Raw genomic sequence first — 17,422 nt, forward strand, 5'->3', positions numbered from 1 at the left:
TGTTTAGAAACGGAGTTGACAATGATAACAGTGTGAAGAGAGCCAAGCATAGGAATCCATAGGAAAGGGTGGTGGACGGAAAGGTGGTTGGTAAGACATTAATGGACTATGTAGTGGTATCCATAGGAAGGGTTCTGTATGTACAAGGTGTCCAAGTGCAATCCACAAGAAGCCTGGTGACCCACGACATGTGGGCAAGGTGGTGACCCAATCATAAGTGACTAAAATGGAGAAAAAAAAAAAAATCCAAAGGATTTTGCCAAAAACGTCAGGCCGATTTGGCCCAAACTTAACCCAGAGAGACAGAGTTATGCCAGGGCACAGCAAAGTAGACGGGTTCTAAATTTCATAAAATGAGTCAGATGTTTTTTGTAGAAGGGAAATTGAGAGTGGAGGATGAGTGGAGAAGAGGAAAAGGTAAGAAGGTAGAGAGGCGCTTTGAGTAAACAAATTGAATGATAAGGGAAATGAGAAAGAATAACAGAAGCTAAGAGAAGTGTGGGAGGTGAAGGATAGAGCAGAGGTAGGAATAGAAGAGGAATGGGTTTGTTTCAAGGAAGCAACGATGAGGTGTGTAGAGATGGTATATGGCACAAGGGGGATGGGAGGGAATAGAGGGAAGGGCAGTGAGCTGTGGAATGAGGTCAGGATGGTAGTAGAAGAGAAGTAAGCAAAGTAGGACTCAGGAAGCACATGAGGTACAAGAAAAAGAGGCAAAACGTATGATAAAGAAGGCAATGAGAATAGCAATGTAAAATGAGGTAGGTGTATGACAGAAATTTTTGAAAGCAATAATAAGATGCTTTGGAAGGAAATTAAGAGACTGAGGGGGTGTTGTTAGATAAAGGAAAAGGTAAAAGATGCAGATGGACTCATGTTAATGGAAGTGAAGGCGGTAAGGAGAAGATAGGTAAAGTATATTAGAGAGCTGTTGAATGTGAGGGGAGGATAGGGATAGATTGTAGCAGTGAGAGGAGTTATGGAAAAGGAAAATGGAAGATTGATATATAGGAAAAGATGAGGTACAAGGAGCTTTGAAAATTATGAGAGCTGGTAAGGCACCTAGATTGGATGGGTGTCATGCAGAATGTCTAAAACAGGGAGGTACAGTTATGGTGGATTGGCTAGTGAGGTTGTTTAATATGTGTCTAAGGGAGGGTACTGTAGGACTGGAGGATTGCCTGTATAGTTTTGTTTTACAAAAATGGGGACAAATGTATATGTAGTAGTTTTAGAAGGATCAGTTTATTGCGCTTAGTTGAAAAGGCTTATGAGATGTTTCTGAGGATTAGGAGAGGAGCAGAGGGAATAATTAGTGAGGAGTGGTGTGGGTTTAGGAAAATGCATGGATTAAATATGTGGCAACACATATTTGCAAGAAGTTTTTGGCAAAAATGTAAGGATTTTTTTTTTTTTTTTTTTTTTTTTTTTGCCTTTGTGGATTTGGAGGATTGCAAAGGAGGAGCATGCCAACAGGAGACTTTTTGGTACACAACTAGATTGGATACGAAAAAATTATAATATGAGAAGGTAGACAGGAAAAGACTCTGGGCACTATTGCAGGTATGGAATTGGGGGGAAAGCTATTAATGACAGTCAATGGTTTTTATGAAAGTTGTAGTGCTTGTGTTAGCATTGGGAATGGAAAGAGTAAGTGGTTTAAGGTGAAGGTGAGGCTGCATCAGGGCCATGTCATGTTCCCATGGTTCTTCAACATCAACATGGATAGGGTGGTATGGGATGTAAATGCAAGGGTGATGGGCAGGGGATTGAAGATGGTTAGAGATAGTTGGGGGAAATGGGAGATAAGCCAGTTGTTTTTAGATAACACTCTACTTGTGACAAGGTCAGAGGGTCTAAGGTAGTGACAGATTTTGGTTAAGTATGCAGTAGATGGAAGTTGAGAGTAAAAGTGGGTAAAAGTAAGGTACTGAGATGTACAAGGGGATGGGGTAGCAGTAAATTGGAAGTCTTAGAGTAGAGAGGCTGGTGGAAGTGGATAGTTTTAAGTATTTGTGGTCACATGTGGCAGAAAATGGAGTGGGGGTGGAGGTAATCTATAGAGTGAGGGAAGCTAGTATGTCTTGGATGAATTAAAAAGTGTCACTAGAAATATGCATCCGGGAATGGATACAAACATTATATAATGGGGTGATTGTGCCTAAGACATTGTATGAGGGCAGAGATTTGGAATTCAAGAGAGGCGGAGAGGAAATTTTTTAAATGCATTTGAGATGGTAGATTGGGCTGATTTTTGGGTTGATTTGGATAAGTTGAAAAAATGAGTGAAGAAAGATTTGCAAAATGAATGTGGAAGGCAGAGGTAGATGGAGTGGACTTGAGGGGATGACCAAAAATGAGATGGAAGGATAGGGTGAAGTGTTTTGAGATAGAGGAAAATGTCTGTTGAGCAGGGGAAGGGATTTCTCCCTGTCTTCTCTATTTTTCACATGGGGGATGAGGAGGGAGGGTCACTGTGTAAATGATGCCCTCCTATGGATGCCTATGGATGTACTGTGTCTTGCTGCATTGCTTCTGACCCAGGCGGTGGGCAGGAGCCAAGGATAACACTTCAACCACAAGGAGCCAAGAAGAGAGTGGTGGTGGAATGGGTGGGTGTGTGATTTGGCTTTTTTTTTTTTTTTTTTTTTCTTATAAGGAAGGTAGCTAAGTCAGAGGTACATACCTATTCCCACCCATTTCACTCCCCTCCCATCTCAGCTCCTCATGGATGACTGGTCATCCCTGCATCTGCCAACTGTCCTGGGTAAAATGCATATGTATATTTATACAATAAAATCTACTGAATTCCCATGCTCTATGATTTACCTCCACCCATGTTCCCTGCTACATGCGACACCAAATACTTTAAGCACTCCATTTCCTCCAGCCTTTCCCCTTTTAAACTCGCCTCCAACCCAATGCCACCCTCACCCCTTCTATATTTCATTACCTTTTACCCACATTTACTTTCACCTAGGCAGTGGTCAGGAGACAGAGATGACCCTTCATCCACAAGGAGCTAAGATGAAAGGGACACAATGGGTAGTGAATTGGGTAGGGGTGTGTGTGTGAATTGGCTGGCTATCTCCCTTATATGGGGCAAGAGGCCTTTGGTATAGAAATAAATAGACTTTCAAATTTACCCCTCTCACATACCCTCCTAAACTCCACCACTAACTGCTCATGTCCATCTTGGACTTAGCCACAAGCATTATGTCATCTGCAAACAACAACTGGTTTACTTTTCACTTCCCTCAACTCTTACCATCCAGATCAGGGCTTCTTGGCCTTTTTTCCTGTTACACACTATGAGAGTCCCCAGACCATTGATCCATACCCCTCATTAACCTGACACAGAATATAAAATGGTAATATATTAAGACTAATGAAATATACAATGTACCACAATGAATATCAAATCATTCAAACTGTATTGACTTTATTCATCATTCACCAATAACATCAACAACAATATGCATAAATATTACAAATGCAGATTTAAATGTTCAAGTAATCTTTTGCTGGCCGTTTAAGTAACCCCAGGTTGAGAACCACTGATCTAGATGGTAAAATGTTGAAAGATGCACTCTCTCTGTTAAAAACAAATACATACATATACCAAGAGCTTTTTCCCCCTTACAAGGGAGGTAGCCAGTCAAGACATGATTCCACTTTCACCCATTTCATCCTCATCCACCACCCCTCCCTCCTTCTTACCTTGGCTCCTGGATGACTGGTCATTCCTGCATCTTGCCCATTGCCCTGGGTCAGAAGCACTGCAGTAAGACACAGCACATCCACAGCAAGGCCACTTTATTCAATCAGCTACCCCCACATCAGAGGAGGGATTGAGGAAGTTGGTGGCAGAGTTTGGGAGAGTATGTGATAGAAGAAACTAAAGATAAATGTGGGTAAAAAAGTAAGGTGATGAGATGTACAAGGGGTGAAAGTGGCGGTAGACTGGAGGTGAGCATTAAGGGAGAGCGACTGGAGGAAGTGGATAGTTTTAGATACTTGGGTGCAAATGTGGCAGGAAAAGGTGGAGTGAAGGTGGAGGTAGAATGTAGATTGAGAGAAGCGAGTAAATGCCTTGGTGGATTAAAGAGTGTAATGAGGAATGGACATTTGGGAATGGATGCTAAGAGGAGACTGTGTAAAGGAGTGATTGTGCCAACAGCACTGTATGGGGTGGAAACATGGAACATAAGAGAGGAAGAGAGAAGGAGTTTGAATGTGTTTGAGATGAGGTGTCTGAGAAGTATGATGGGGGTTACTAGGCTAGATAGAGTGAGAAATGAGGAGGTGAGGAGGAGAACAGGGGTGGAAAAGGAGGTGGGAGATAGGGTTGATGAAAGAATATTAGGATGGTTTGGACACATGGAAAGAATGAGTGAAGAAAGACTAGTAAAAGAGGTATGGAAGGCAGATGTGGAGGGAGTGAACATGAGGGGACATCCCAGGATGAGGTGGATGGATGGGGTGAAGGGGGCTTTGGGAAAGAGGGGAATGTCTGATGAGGAAGAACGGGAGAGGACAGAAGATGGGTGAATGGAGAATGGTTGTATATGGATGATGTGGTGAGGTAGTATGTGTGAGCAAATTTTGACACAGCCCGAAGGGATTTCTCCCCGTCCTCTCCTTTTATGCAATGGGGGGACGGAGAGGGGGGTCACCGATTTAATGAAGCGGCCTTGCTGTGGATGTACTGTGTCTTGCGACATTGCTTCTGACCCAGGGCAGTGGACAAGGTGCAGGGATGACCCGTCATCCAGGAGGTGCTCAGATAAGAGGGAGGGTGGAGGGGTGTGGAGTGTATTCAGGGATGGAATGGGTGGAAATGATTTTATGCCTTTCCCTTTTTGGCTACCTCCCTTGTAAGGGGGAAAAAGCCTTGGTATATGTATGTATGATGTAACCCCACCTCTCTATCTCCTCATGCAGAAAAAGAGAAGACAGGGAGAAATTCCTTTGGGCTGCATCAAAATATCATTCATACATAACCATTCCTTAATCCCCACCCACTCCTTGCCATGCATCACAGTATCATCCACATACAACCATTCTCTACTCACCACTGTCTTTTGTCTTCTCCCATTCTCAACAGTCATCCATCTCTTGCTCAATGCCCCTTTTACCCCATCTATCCATCTCATCCTTGGTCGCCCCCTCATGTTCACTCCATTCCCCTCTGCCTTCCACACCTCTTTTACTAATCTTTCTTCACTCCTTTCCATGTGTCCAAACTATCCCAATACTTTTTCATCTACCCTATCTCCCATATCCTAAAAACAAATAATGCAGTAATAAAGTAATTTTTTCACTCAAGCTACTCCATCATTAAAACAATTCTCAAGATTCTATATATAATACTTAAGCATAGACCTTCATGGGGTATTGACTGCATAAGCATTATTCATACAATATTCCAAGGATTTTCATGACACCCCCTATGGTCCAGTCACACAATATTCTTTTATTGTTGGATATTTTTCTCCACTCAGAAAAATGTTGGTCACTTTTCACTTCTCCTTGCTGTTACATACATATACCAAAGGCTTTTCCCCCTTACAAGGGAGGTAGCCAAAAAACAATGACTTAAAATCCACTCCCACCCATTCCATCCCCACATACTCCACTTCCATTCACCCCCCTCCCTCCCTCTTATCTTGGCTCCTTCTGGATGATGGGTCATCCCTGCATCTTGCCCACTGCCCTGGGTCAGAAGCAGTGTCACAAGGCACAACATATCTGCACCTGTTAACTTTAAATCCCTCCTTGACCACCTTAATAAATCCATCTCTTCAACACAATTTTGTCCCCAAATACAGAAGCAGTGGTTAATGGCAACAAAATACAATACACTCGAAGAGCCTGAGGATGAGTCATAATAATCAAGATCCTTTATATATAACCCTTTATTTTTCTCAGTAATGATGGCCTTGTTCATACTAGAAAATTCAATATGTAACCATGAAAAGATTTTAAACAATCAGTATTTCTAAAATCATGTTGAACTTTAGAGTGAACCTTTCCCCAGTTCCATGCACATACAATCCTTGCTGCAACTGCTAAATCATCCAATTCTGAAGAGATTCTAGGATGGGCACGAACTGCATAAAAATATATTCCCCTTTTTTTTTTTTAACCAATCAGGTTATGAAGGTACAAAAATTTGGCTGGTGAATGCTTTGTTTTTTAGATCAGTAGTGCTTTAAAGCTGAAATGTTAAACAATGCTTACTAATGACACACAAACCAATCCAATAACTAGAGGGCAGTTATTGCAGTAGCTTTTACTATTCAACATGATTATGGTGGACTTGGTCTTTATCTGGTCTGTGGGTGTCAACAATTTGTTGTAGTAAAGTCACTGTGATTCTCCAAAAACAAAACATTATTGAACCCTTAGTAGCATATGTAGTCATTCCACAGCACCAGTACATGTTATATTTCCCTCATATAAAAACTTCAAGGCAAACTGCTGCAGAAATAAAGGATAAACTTATGTGAATTTGTGTTCACTATCAACTATGACATTATACAAGTCAACAATCTCAAAAGAGAAATGAAAAGTAGAGCAATCACATGCCTTGGATTCCTGCTGTGTGGTACTGTCCTCAAGCATAGCTGGGACGGCAATACATTCAAGCAATACTGTTACTAGTGTCCACACCAGGTGGTGGTGTTGGTGGTGGTCACATTACACTGCAAGGGAATGGTGCTAGCCTCTTCAGTCCAAGAGTGGTACAAGACACAATGATATTGATCTGCTTGACTCTCAAGCATTAGTTGGCTAAATCAACACATCACGAATTCTACGCATGGAGGAGTTTATTTATGACATTGGGATGTGGTTATTCAAATAAAGAAATACCTGTCAGTAAATACAGCTATTACAAATGAAATTGCTATCATACATCTTCAGCCACTATGGGCTATCTACATCTGACCAGGCCTAACACTTGATTCTAACATGTAGGAGCAAGATAAATCTAACAAGTGTGTCAAAGCAAGAGCTCCCACACCTGGTACTGCAACATTAACAACCTGTAAGATTGTTCCTTCTTTAAGCAACACTGCTCTCTTTCATGTTATACTCTTTATCCAATTATATACAAACAAAATTTCACTAAAACAAGTCAAACCTGCAAACATCTACCTTATGGGCACTATGGAGAAAATTCTCTTTCCTTTTCATGGTCTTCTTACTGTCATGTTCATAATACAATATGTTATATCTTTGTAACTAAATACAACTGCTTATGATAAAATAATTTGCCACAAAGGATAATTATATGAAATACAATTTGCAGGGACCATGCCAATCACAAACCTTAGAAATCTTTGCAAGCCTGCTAATTCCAGCTGAATGAATACATACAGTACTTGATATGGCAAGTTTTGGTCCCCAACTATGGCTTAATCATTTTATTACTCCAGGACATGGAGGCGAGTCCCATGCCTGGTATAAATAAGTAAAATAGAATAAAACAATATAAAATAAAAGAAAAAGAAAAGAAAAGAAAAAGAAGGAAAAAAAAAAAAAAAAACATAAGCAAAGTAAGCAAACACACAAAGTAGTTTGTGATTTGAATGGAAAAGCAAAGCCCTCTTTCATGTAGGCAGATCATCCAGAGACAGCCACACTGCCTTGCCTATCTCCTTGGCTTACAACACCAACACAGCAATGAAATCTGGTGCTAAACAAAAAGTGCATCAAACTTGTTTACCTGATAGCCTTACTTTTCTCTGAGCTTATATTCTATGGCCAGTTGCAACAACATCATGGTCAAACTTCTTCTAAAATCAGTGCAACATATGAAGGATGTGTGAGCTAGTTAATTGGGCATTGTAGCACGTATCAATTAAAAACAAATAACAGTATCAAAATATTCCATGCTAAAACCAAAGCTATTCTTTTCTAAACCTGAAGAAGAATGACCACCACAACCATCATAACCATTGTTTAGGCCAAAACTGTAACTCTCATTCTTCACCAATACCATTGTCAGGCCAACTTGGCATCTTATAAGCCACATCCACATTCCCTACTGGTCAGGGGGCAAAGGCTTGAGTTCTTTTATCTGTTTAATGAGATAAGCCTTCTCATCATTAAACTGTTCATCTTCTGATCTATCATTGTGAAACCGTGAGAGAAACTCAACTAGTTTGTCCTGATTACGAAGAAGAATATCCAGGATTGGTCGAGGCTTATCTGGATTTGCAACAAACACCTTAAAAACATGGAAGGCCTCAAATTGGATGTTCCTTGACTTTTCTTTCAACATAATCATCATGAGCTTCAAGTTGTCAGGATTGCTGATGTAGCGTTTCATCACCTGGAAAGGAGTGCATTTTCGTGTTACAAATCAGCAGTCAAAAACACTCAAAACTATCTTAAAAAGCTAATATTAGTTAGACAAAGCAGAATGTCTATACCCCTCCCAAGTTTTAAGTAACATGACTTATCCTTAACCAACATGATTCAAAGCACACACAGATTGAATTAAATGCTCAACTTCTCCCATGGGCAAGGACATAAAAAAAAAAAAAAAAAAAAAAAAAAAAAAATTATAATAATAATAATAAATTATACATACATGTATTAATTTATTTGACACACACGTACAACCTAAATTCCTAAAAAATAATAATAATAAAATAAATAAATAAAAAATAAATAAATAAAATAAAATAAAATAAATAAAAAGTCACAAGCTCACCCTCTCAGAGGGGGCTAGGATAGTGCCATCTTCAGGAGTGCTTTTTGAAGGGAACTTAATGTAGTATACCTTTACTATGAACTCATTGACAAGCAGGACTAATCCGCCTCCACCATGACCTTACGCCCAAGTAGAGACACTCTAGACCACTTTGCCAGTAAACACCTCAGTAACTAAACAATACATATAATATGTAAATTTTCTGAAAGAATTTAGGAACCCTTGCCAGCCCTTTATGGGAGCTGATTTCAGGTAAAAGAAATCTGGGACAATTAATATAAGATGACAATGCATTTACCACTGGCATTTTCTACACATGAAACTGAAACAATGATAAAAGATAAATGTACCATTGCACTTACAGAAAAATTATGTCGATCTAGTAGTAGTTCACCTAGCAACTTAAGAGACTGTCTTCGTGTAACATAGTTGTCAGAGTGCAGGAGTCCCTCATACTGAGAAAAAACCCGGTCATAGTTCTGCTCAAGAAACTCAGCACAAAGCATCTTGTGCTTAGTAAGCAGTTCCTGAAAAGATAATCATAGATATGAATAAAATGTATATATGGGTACACACATCCATAACTAAGGCCCCTTTGCTTTCTGAGGGGGAGTGGCTAAATCAAAACACATCCAGCCTACACTCATCTGCCATCAATCCAAGAACTGATCTATGTTCCCTCCCATTTTAGCACCTCATCAGTGAAGGGAATGGAATCTGGCAATGGATCCAAAGAGGAGATTTATGAAGGGGTGATTGTGTTGACAGCTTTGTATGGGGCAGACTTGGAATTTAAGAGAGGCAGAGACAAAAAGTTTGAATGTGTCTTAGATACAATGCCTGAGAAGTGTGGTAGGGGTTACTAGGTTGGATACAGTGAGAAACGAGGTGAGGAGGAGAGTGGGAGTGGAAAAGGAGATGATTGATAGGGCTGATAAAAGAGTACTAGGATGATTTAGACACATGAAAAGAACGAATTAAGAAAGATTAGTAAAAGGTGTGTGAAAGGCACTGGTGGAGGATGTGAATTTGAGGGGCCGACCAAGGATGAGATGGATGGATGGGGTGAAAGGGGAGTTGAGCAGGAGGGGAATGTCTGTTGAGCAAGGAAGGGAGAGGGCAGGAAATAGGGGTGAGTGGAGAATGGTTGTGTATAGATAATACTGTTATACAAGGAAGGTAGGGGCGAGGGGTGGAGGGTTAGGGGCTGCTTATGTGTGAATGATATTTTGACACAGCCCAAAGGGATTTCTCCCCGTCTTCTCTTTTTCTGAATGAGGGGACAGAGGGGGGTTACCGATTAACCCCTTCCATACGGTGCCGCACACGTAGGCGTCATGGGGAGCGAGTGTATTCGCGAGGCTGCCATATCGGCGTCTTGATTATATTTATTGTAGTCACCCCTCCATAATGACATTCTTTCTAATTCTTTTGTAATCGCATTTTCTATGGTTATCAAAATTCACGGGTGAAGAGAGAACGATCGATATAAGCGGTGACTATATTTTATGATGCGAGTATTATTACGACACGTCGTACGGCTGGCATTGGCTGCTGCCACCGAGATCTAAGTCCATGACGCCTACGTGTGCGGCACCGTATGGAAGGGGTTAAGTGAAGTGGCCTTGCTGTGGATGTACTGTGTCTTGTTGCATTGCTTCTGACCCAGGGCAGTGGGCAGGATACAGGGATGACCCATCATCCATGAGGAGCTAAGATGAGAAGGAGGAAAGGGTGGGAATGGGCACATGCCTTGACTTGGCTACCTCCCTTACGAAGGGGAGAAAAGCTCTTAGTATACTGTATAGACAGATGAATGAAGGGTCATCTTTCTCCCCCACCAATTGCTTGGGTCAGAAACAATGCAACAAGACACAACATCTCCACAGCAGGACTTGACTGCCAAAGCAGGTTTACCTCCAATTCTTCGTTATGTGTTAATCCCCTCCTCCTTTTCACACTTCTCTCCACGTTCATCCTTATATCCATTTCTTTGTTATATGTTGATCCTCTTCTCCTTTTCATACTTCTCTACACATTCATCCCTAAATACCCATTTCTCATAACAGTACATTACACTTTAATATTTACTTGCTTTCTTTACAATACATCCACACATCCTTTCACAGCCACATATATCTAAAACTCCCCCTTTCCTCAAGCCTCCCACACTTCACACCCCATCAAACTTCATTAAAACGTATTAAACATTCATTTTGGTATATGCATACATATACCAAGGCTTTTTCCCCCTTACAAGGGAGGTAGCCAAAAAGGAAAAGGCATAAAATCATTACCACCCATTCCATCCCTGAATACACTCCATACCCCTCCACCCTCCCTCTCATCTTAGCATCTCCCGGATGACGGGTCATCCCTGCACCTTGTCCACTGCCCTGGGTCAGAAGCAGTGTCGCAAGACACAGCACATCTACAGCAAGGCTGCTTCATTAAATCTGCGACCCTCCCTCTCCATCTCCCCATGCATAAAAGGAGAAGATGGGGAGAAATCCCTTCGGGCTACGTCAAAATTTGCGCACATATACTACCTCACCCCCATCCCCCCGCCTATTCCACCTCATGCATCACAACATCATCCATATACAACCATTCTCCATTCACCCCTGTCTTCTGTCCTCTCCCATCTTTCCACAAAGCCCCCTTCACCCCATCCATCCACCTCATCCTAGGATGTCCCCTAAACATAAGAAAGCATATAAAGTCAGAATGAGCATTCAGATTTATCACTCACCTTGAAGGTTGAGAAGGCATCAGAAGCTATATCAAAGGTAGAAACCTCCACATATTTAAAGAAATTATAGAAGTCGTCACTATAGAGGATGATACGTGCCAAGGCCTCATAGCGTGCACACTCCCGAAGCATGGTGCCACAATGCAGGGCAATGTCTTGATGTTCATACCTGTTAAATATTGCATGACATTACAAACAAATAAATAAATAAATAATATATAATAAAAGAAGAAAAAATCTAATGTATATGAAAATTACAACAATTTGAGAACAAACCAAAATATAAAATGACAAACAAATGAAACTAAAAATATTAATACAAATAAGACAATCTATACAGTATACAAACGGCTTTTTACTCCTTACAGAAGGGGTAGCCAAGTCAAAAGGCAAGTACCCACCCCCACCCATTACACTCCCCTCCACCACCCTTTCCTCCCTCTCATCTTAGCTCTTCATGGATAAAGGGCTATCCTCAACTCCTCTCCACTGCCCTGCATCAGAAGCAATGCAACAAGGCACATCACATCCACAGCAAGGCCATTTTATTTAATCGGCAACCTCCCCTCTCTTCCCCTCATATGAAAAATTGAGAAGAAGGGGAGAAATCCCTTTGAGCTGTGTCAAAATATCATCTGCAAACAACCCTTCCCTACCCTCATACCCCACCCCCTCCCTTCCTTGCATCAAATTATCATGCATACACAGCCATTTTCCATTCATCCATATCTCCTTCCTTCTCCTTCCCTTACTCTACAGACATTCCACTCCTGCTCAAAGCCCCTTTCACCCCAGCCATCCATCTCATTTTTGGTCGTACTCTCAAGTTCACTCCCTCCACCTCTGCCTTCCACACCTCTTTCACTAATCTTTCATCACTTATTCTTCCCATGTGTCTAAATCATACCAATACTTTTTCATCAGCCCTATCTGCCATCTCCTTTTCCATCCCCACACTCCTCCTCACCCCCTCATTTATCACTCTATCCAACCTTGTAACCCCAACCATACTTACCAGGCATTTCATCTCAAACACATTTAAACTACTCCTCTCTTAAGAATAAAACTACAAATCTAATAAATCACTTTCATGCTATCCCAACTTTCAAATCAAAGTTCATATCAAGAATATATACATATATTCTATCTATATACCAAAGGCCCCTTCCCCCTTATAAGGGAGGTAGCCACCAGGGCATGCACCCTTTCCCATCCAGGTCAGAAGCAATGCAGCAAGACACAGTACATTTACAGTCAACTCATGTGGAAAATTGAGAAAACAAAGTGAACATTCCTTTGGATAGCATCAATGTATCTAAACACGACCTTCTCTACTCACACCTATCTTCTGCCTTCTTTCCCTGTTCAACAGATATTCCTCTCTTGTTTAAAGCACCTTTCACCCATCCATCCATTTCATTCTTGGTCATTCCCTCAAGTTCATGCCATGTATGCATACATATAATAAAAGGCCCTTTCCCTTTTATATTTGGGATGGTTGAGTCAAAACATATATCACTATCACAACAGAAAAATAATGGCATCATTCAATAAAGCATAAGCATGAACACTTACCCTTTCATGAGTGTAAACAAAATCTCAGGTTTGGTGCAAATGTGCTCCACTGTTGGGGACAAAATTCCAATCTGCCGCCTTAAAATGTTGTTAAATATCTGTGCAACATCCTTCTTACCCTGAAAAAATAAAATAAAATAAATAATAATAACAATAATAGTACATATATCAAGGGCTTTTTCCCCTTTATAAGGGAAGTAGCCAAAGTCAAAAGGCATAATTCCACTCCCACCCATTTCATCTCCACCCACCACCCCTCCCTCTCTCCCTTTTTTCTTGGTTCCTCATGGTGGACTGGACATCCCTGCATCTCACCCATTGCCCTAGGTCAGGAGCAATCCAGCAAGATGCAGCACATCCACAACAAGGCCACTTCATTTAATCAGTGACCCCATCTTTCCATCTCAGGCAGAAAAAGAGGTGAGGAGAAATCCCTTAAGGCTGCATCAAAAAATCATTCACACATAACCACTCCCTAATCTCCCCCACCCCCACCCACTCCCTTCTATGCATCATAACATCATCCATACACAATCATTCTCCACTCACCCCTATCTTCTGTCTTCTCTCTTCCTTCCTTGACAGACATTCCCCTCTATTTTTTCAATGCCCCTTTTACCCCATCCATCCATCTCATCCTCAGTCAACCTCTCTTGTTCACTCCACCCACCTCTGCCTTCCACACTTCTTTTACTGATCTTTCTTTAATCATTCTATATGTCCAAATCATCCCAATACTCTTTCGTCAACACTATCTCCGAAGTCCTTTGCCACCATTGCTCTCCTCCTCACCTTGTTTCTCACTCTATCCAACCTAGTAACCCCTACCATACTTCTCAGACACTTCATTTCAAATAATAATAATAAAAAGTTGAAGACATAATTTTTCTCAACAAAGGTTAAGTTTATGAAATGGATACAAATCTTAGAACACCAATGATTGTTTCAATCTAATGACCATCAATCCCATGTGGACTATACTACTGTAACATGTTAAACTGGATTTTTTTCTTTTTCTTGTTCTTTCTTTTTTCAACAACATGGACAAACATCTTGGTAGAAGAGTTTGTGAGTTACAACTATCAGCTGCAAGCATTTTTAGTTTCTCACACATACATCTGCAGCCTCAAAATATTTTCAACCATACAGACACCAAGGTCTTTTCCCCCCTTACAAGGGAGGTACCCACTCTACTCCCATTGACCACCCCTATCATCTTGGCTCCTCCTGGATGATAGGACATCCTTGCATCTTGCCCACTGCCCTGGGTCAGTAGCAATGCAGCAAAACACAGCACATCCACAGCAAGGCTGCTTCATTTAATTGGTGACCCTGGTCTCTATGCAGACAAAGAGAAGACTGGGAGAAATCTCTTTGGGCTGTATCAAAACATTCATTCATACATAACCACTCCCTAACTCCTCTCCCATCCCTCACCCACTCCCTTTCATGCATTATAGCATCATCCATATACAACCATTCTCCACTCACCCCTATCTCATCTTCTCCCTTCTTTCCTCAACAGACATTCCCCTCTTTTTCAAAACCCCTTTGACCTCATCCATCATTTCCTTTTCACTCCATCCACCTCTACCTTCCACACCACTTTTACTAATCTTTTTTCACTCATTCTTTCCATGTGTCCAAACCATACCAATACTTTTTCATTAACCCTATCTCCCAAATCCTTTTCCACCCCAATCTCCTCCTCACCTCCTCATTTCTCACTCTATCCAGCCTTGTAACCCCTATCATACTTCTCAGACATTTCATCTCAAATACATTTAAACTCTTCTTATATTCTATGTTTCTGCCCTATACAGTGGTGTCAGCATAATTACCCTTTCATGCAGTCTCCTCTTAGCATCTATTCCCAAATATCTATTTCTCATTACACTTTTCAATCCTCCAAGGCATTTACTTGTTTCTCTCAATCTAAAATCTACCTCCACTTTCACTCCTCCCTTTCCCGCCACATGTGACCCCAAGTGTCTAAAGCTATTCACTTCCTCCTCCCTCTCTCTCACTTCCAATTTGCTGCTACATTCTCCCCTTGTACATCTCATCACCTTACTTTTAACCACATCTATTTTCATCTTTCTTCTTTTGCACACCTTCCCAAACTCCAACACTAACTTAATCCCTCCTCTGATCCTGCCACAAGCTGAAGGTAAGGTGATGAGATGTACAAGGGGAGATGATGGCAGCAATTTGGAAACAAGTATCAAAGAGAGAGTTTATGGATAGAGAGAAGCAAGTAAATGCCTTGGAGGATTAAAAAGTGTAATGAGAAACAGACATTTGGAAATGGATGCTAAGAAGGTATTGTATGAAGGGGGGTGATTGTGCCAACAGTACTGTATGGGGCAGAAACATGGAAGATAAGAGAGGAAGTTTAAATGTGTTCAAGATGAAATGTCTGAGAAGTATGGTAGGGGTTACTAGACTAGATAGAGTGAGAAATGAGGAGGTGAAGAGAGTGGGGATAGAAAAGGAGTTTGGAGAGAGAGTTGATGAATGAATATTGGGATGGTCTGGACACATGAAAAGAATGAGTGAAGAAAGATTAGTAAAAAAAAGTGTGGAAGGCAGAGGTGGATGGAGTGAACAGGAGGGAGTGACCAAGAATGAGATGGTTGGATGGGGTAAAAGGGGTGCTGAGAAAGAGGAGGGATGTCTGTTGAGGAAGGAAGGGAGAAGACAGAAGATAGGAGTGAGTGGAGAATGGTTGTACATGGATGATACTTTGATGCATGGAAGTCGTTATGTGTGAATGGTGTTTTGACACAGCCTGAAGGGATTTCTTTCAGTCTTTTCTTTTTCTGCATGAGGGGATGGATGGGTGCCAATTACATGAAGCAGCCCTGCTCTGTCTTGCTACATTGCTTCTGACCCTGGACAATGGGTGAGATACAGGGATGACCTGTCATCCAAGAAGAGGTGAGGAGGGAGGGGTGGTGAGTGGGAGTGGAGTGGGAGGAGATGAAATGGGTGGGAGGGGAATTATGCCTTTTGACTTTGGCTATCTCCCTTGTAAAGTGGAAAAAGCTCTTGGTATATGTATGTATGCTTTGTAAATGCCCAAACCATCCCAGCATTCTTTGATTGAACCTATCTCCTAACTCCCTTTCCACATGTTTTCCGTATCACCTCTGCATTTCTCTATCCTCATTACCCTCACCATACTTCTTAACATTTTATCTCAAGCACATTCAGGTTCTTCCTCGAGTTTCATTGACTAGAAAGCTACAGCCCCAGTGTCTGATGAGGGTCCTTGGGCTCTCTCACACATCTTTCTGGGAAGAAATTTACTTTGGACTGTTTTTCATGTATTAGTGTGGGAGTTTCTGTGTCACCTGTTGAAAGAAGTAGGAAAGGAGCAATCACTGGCCGTCATCAATCTATGTGTGAAAAGGTGGAGGAATTATGGATGCACTGTTGCCTATAGTTTTGCTGACTGGAAATCTTCAGCCCCAAGCAGTTGTCAACAGTCCTTGGGGCTTCATAGATCTCTCTGGAAGAAACTTGGGACTGATGCCAGTGTTGTGATAGTGCGAGACAGTTTCTGTCATTGGTTGAAGGAAATAAAAGAAGTGAGGAGTCACAAGTTGTCTGATTTCCATGTGCTTATTTATTTTTTTTTTTTTTTCAAAATAAGAGTCAAAGTTGATAAAGAGAGACCTTGGGTCAGTCTGAAGACCAAATGCCAGCCACTTGGAACTGCACCTCCAACTGAAGGTTAGTTGACAGGGTTTGTAGGTGGGTGGAAAGATGTCCAATTGTCCATCTTACATGACCACTTCATGCAGGTTATCTTCACTTCCAATACAACTGCAAATGATAAAGATTTTGGGCCCAGTCCTGAGACGGGTGTCCAGACCCTTGGAGGTATTTCTCCAGACAGAAACAAGAGGTTTGATGGGTTTTAAGAATAAGCAGCAGTGAAACGATTCTCTTTTGTCTATTATGCAGGACCACCACAAGCAAGTAACCATCACTGCTCCTCACTTGAGAAAGGTGCAATGTGTAAATCCTGAGAACAACTAAAGCTGACTTAAATTATTGATGTACTGCAAACTGGTGATGTAGAAACAGTCCCACACTTATACAACATGAATAGCAATTCAGTGTGTCTTCCTAAAGAGATGGTGCATGGACAACTTTGCAACTGGAGATTAGCCATTTCTAATAGGTGAAACTTGAGGAAACATTTATTATGTCTTTAAGGAACTCTACCTCCCAATATGTTACAGATGTATTTGTAACAGAAAAAATCTTACATTATTTCTATTGATATCAAACAAGAAAAAGAAAGACAAAAGAAAACACAATCAAACTGCTGAAAGAAAAACCAGTGTCAACCCTTCTTT

At 41.2% G+C, this 17,422-nt stretch overlaps 1 protein-coding gene across 3 annotated transcripts in view; it reads right to left on the bottom strand.

The window, feature by feature from the left end:
- Positions 1 to 5,903: 5,903 nt before the first annotated feature.
- LOC143028518 (protein Mo25-like) overlaps positions 5,904 to 17,422 on the bottom strand; it is a 48,512-nt gene continuing 36,993 nt past the window's right edge. For all 3 annotated transcript variants that reach the window (XM_076190728.1, XM_076190730.1, XM_076190729.1), the window contains 4 exons: positions 13,053 to 13,171; positions 11,478 to 11,646; positions 9,088 to 9,252; positions 5,904 to 8,341 (listed from right to left, as the gene is read on the bottom strand). In XM_076190728.1, coding sequence (XP_076046843.1) covers positions 8,051 to 8,341; positions 9,088 to 9,252; positions 11,478 to 11,646; positions 13,053 to 13,171 — 744 coding nt within the window. In that variant the 3' untranslated portion in view covers positions 5,904 to 8,050. The remainder of the gene's footprint in view (positions 8,342 to 9,087; positions 9,253 to 11,477; positions 11,647 to 13,052; positions 13,172 to 17,422) is intronic.

This window comes from Oratosquilla oratoria, chromosome 9 (assembly GCF_046742065.1).
Source record: "Oratosquilla oratoria isolate Oo_2021 chromosome 9, ASM4674206v1, whole genome shotgun sequence".
NCBI classification, from domain to species: domain Eukaryota; kingdom Metazoa; phylum Arthropoda; class Malacostraca; order Stomatopoda; family Squillidae; genus Oratosquilla; species Oratosquilla oratoria.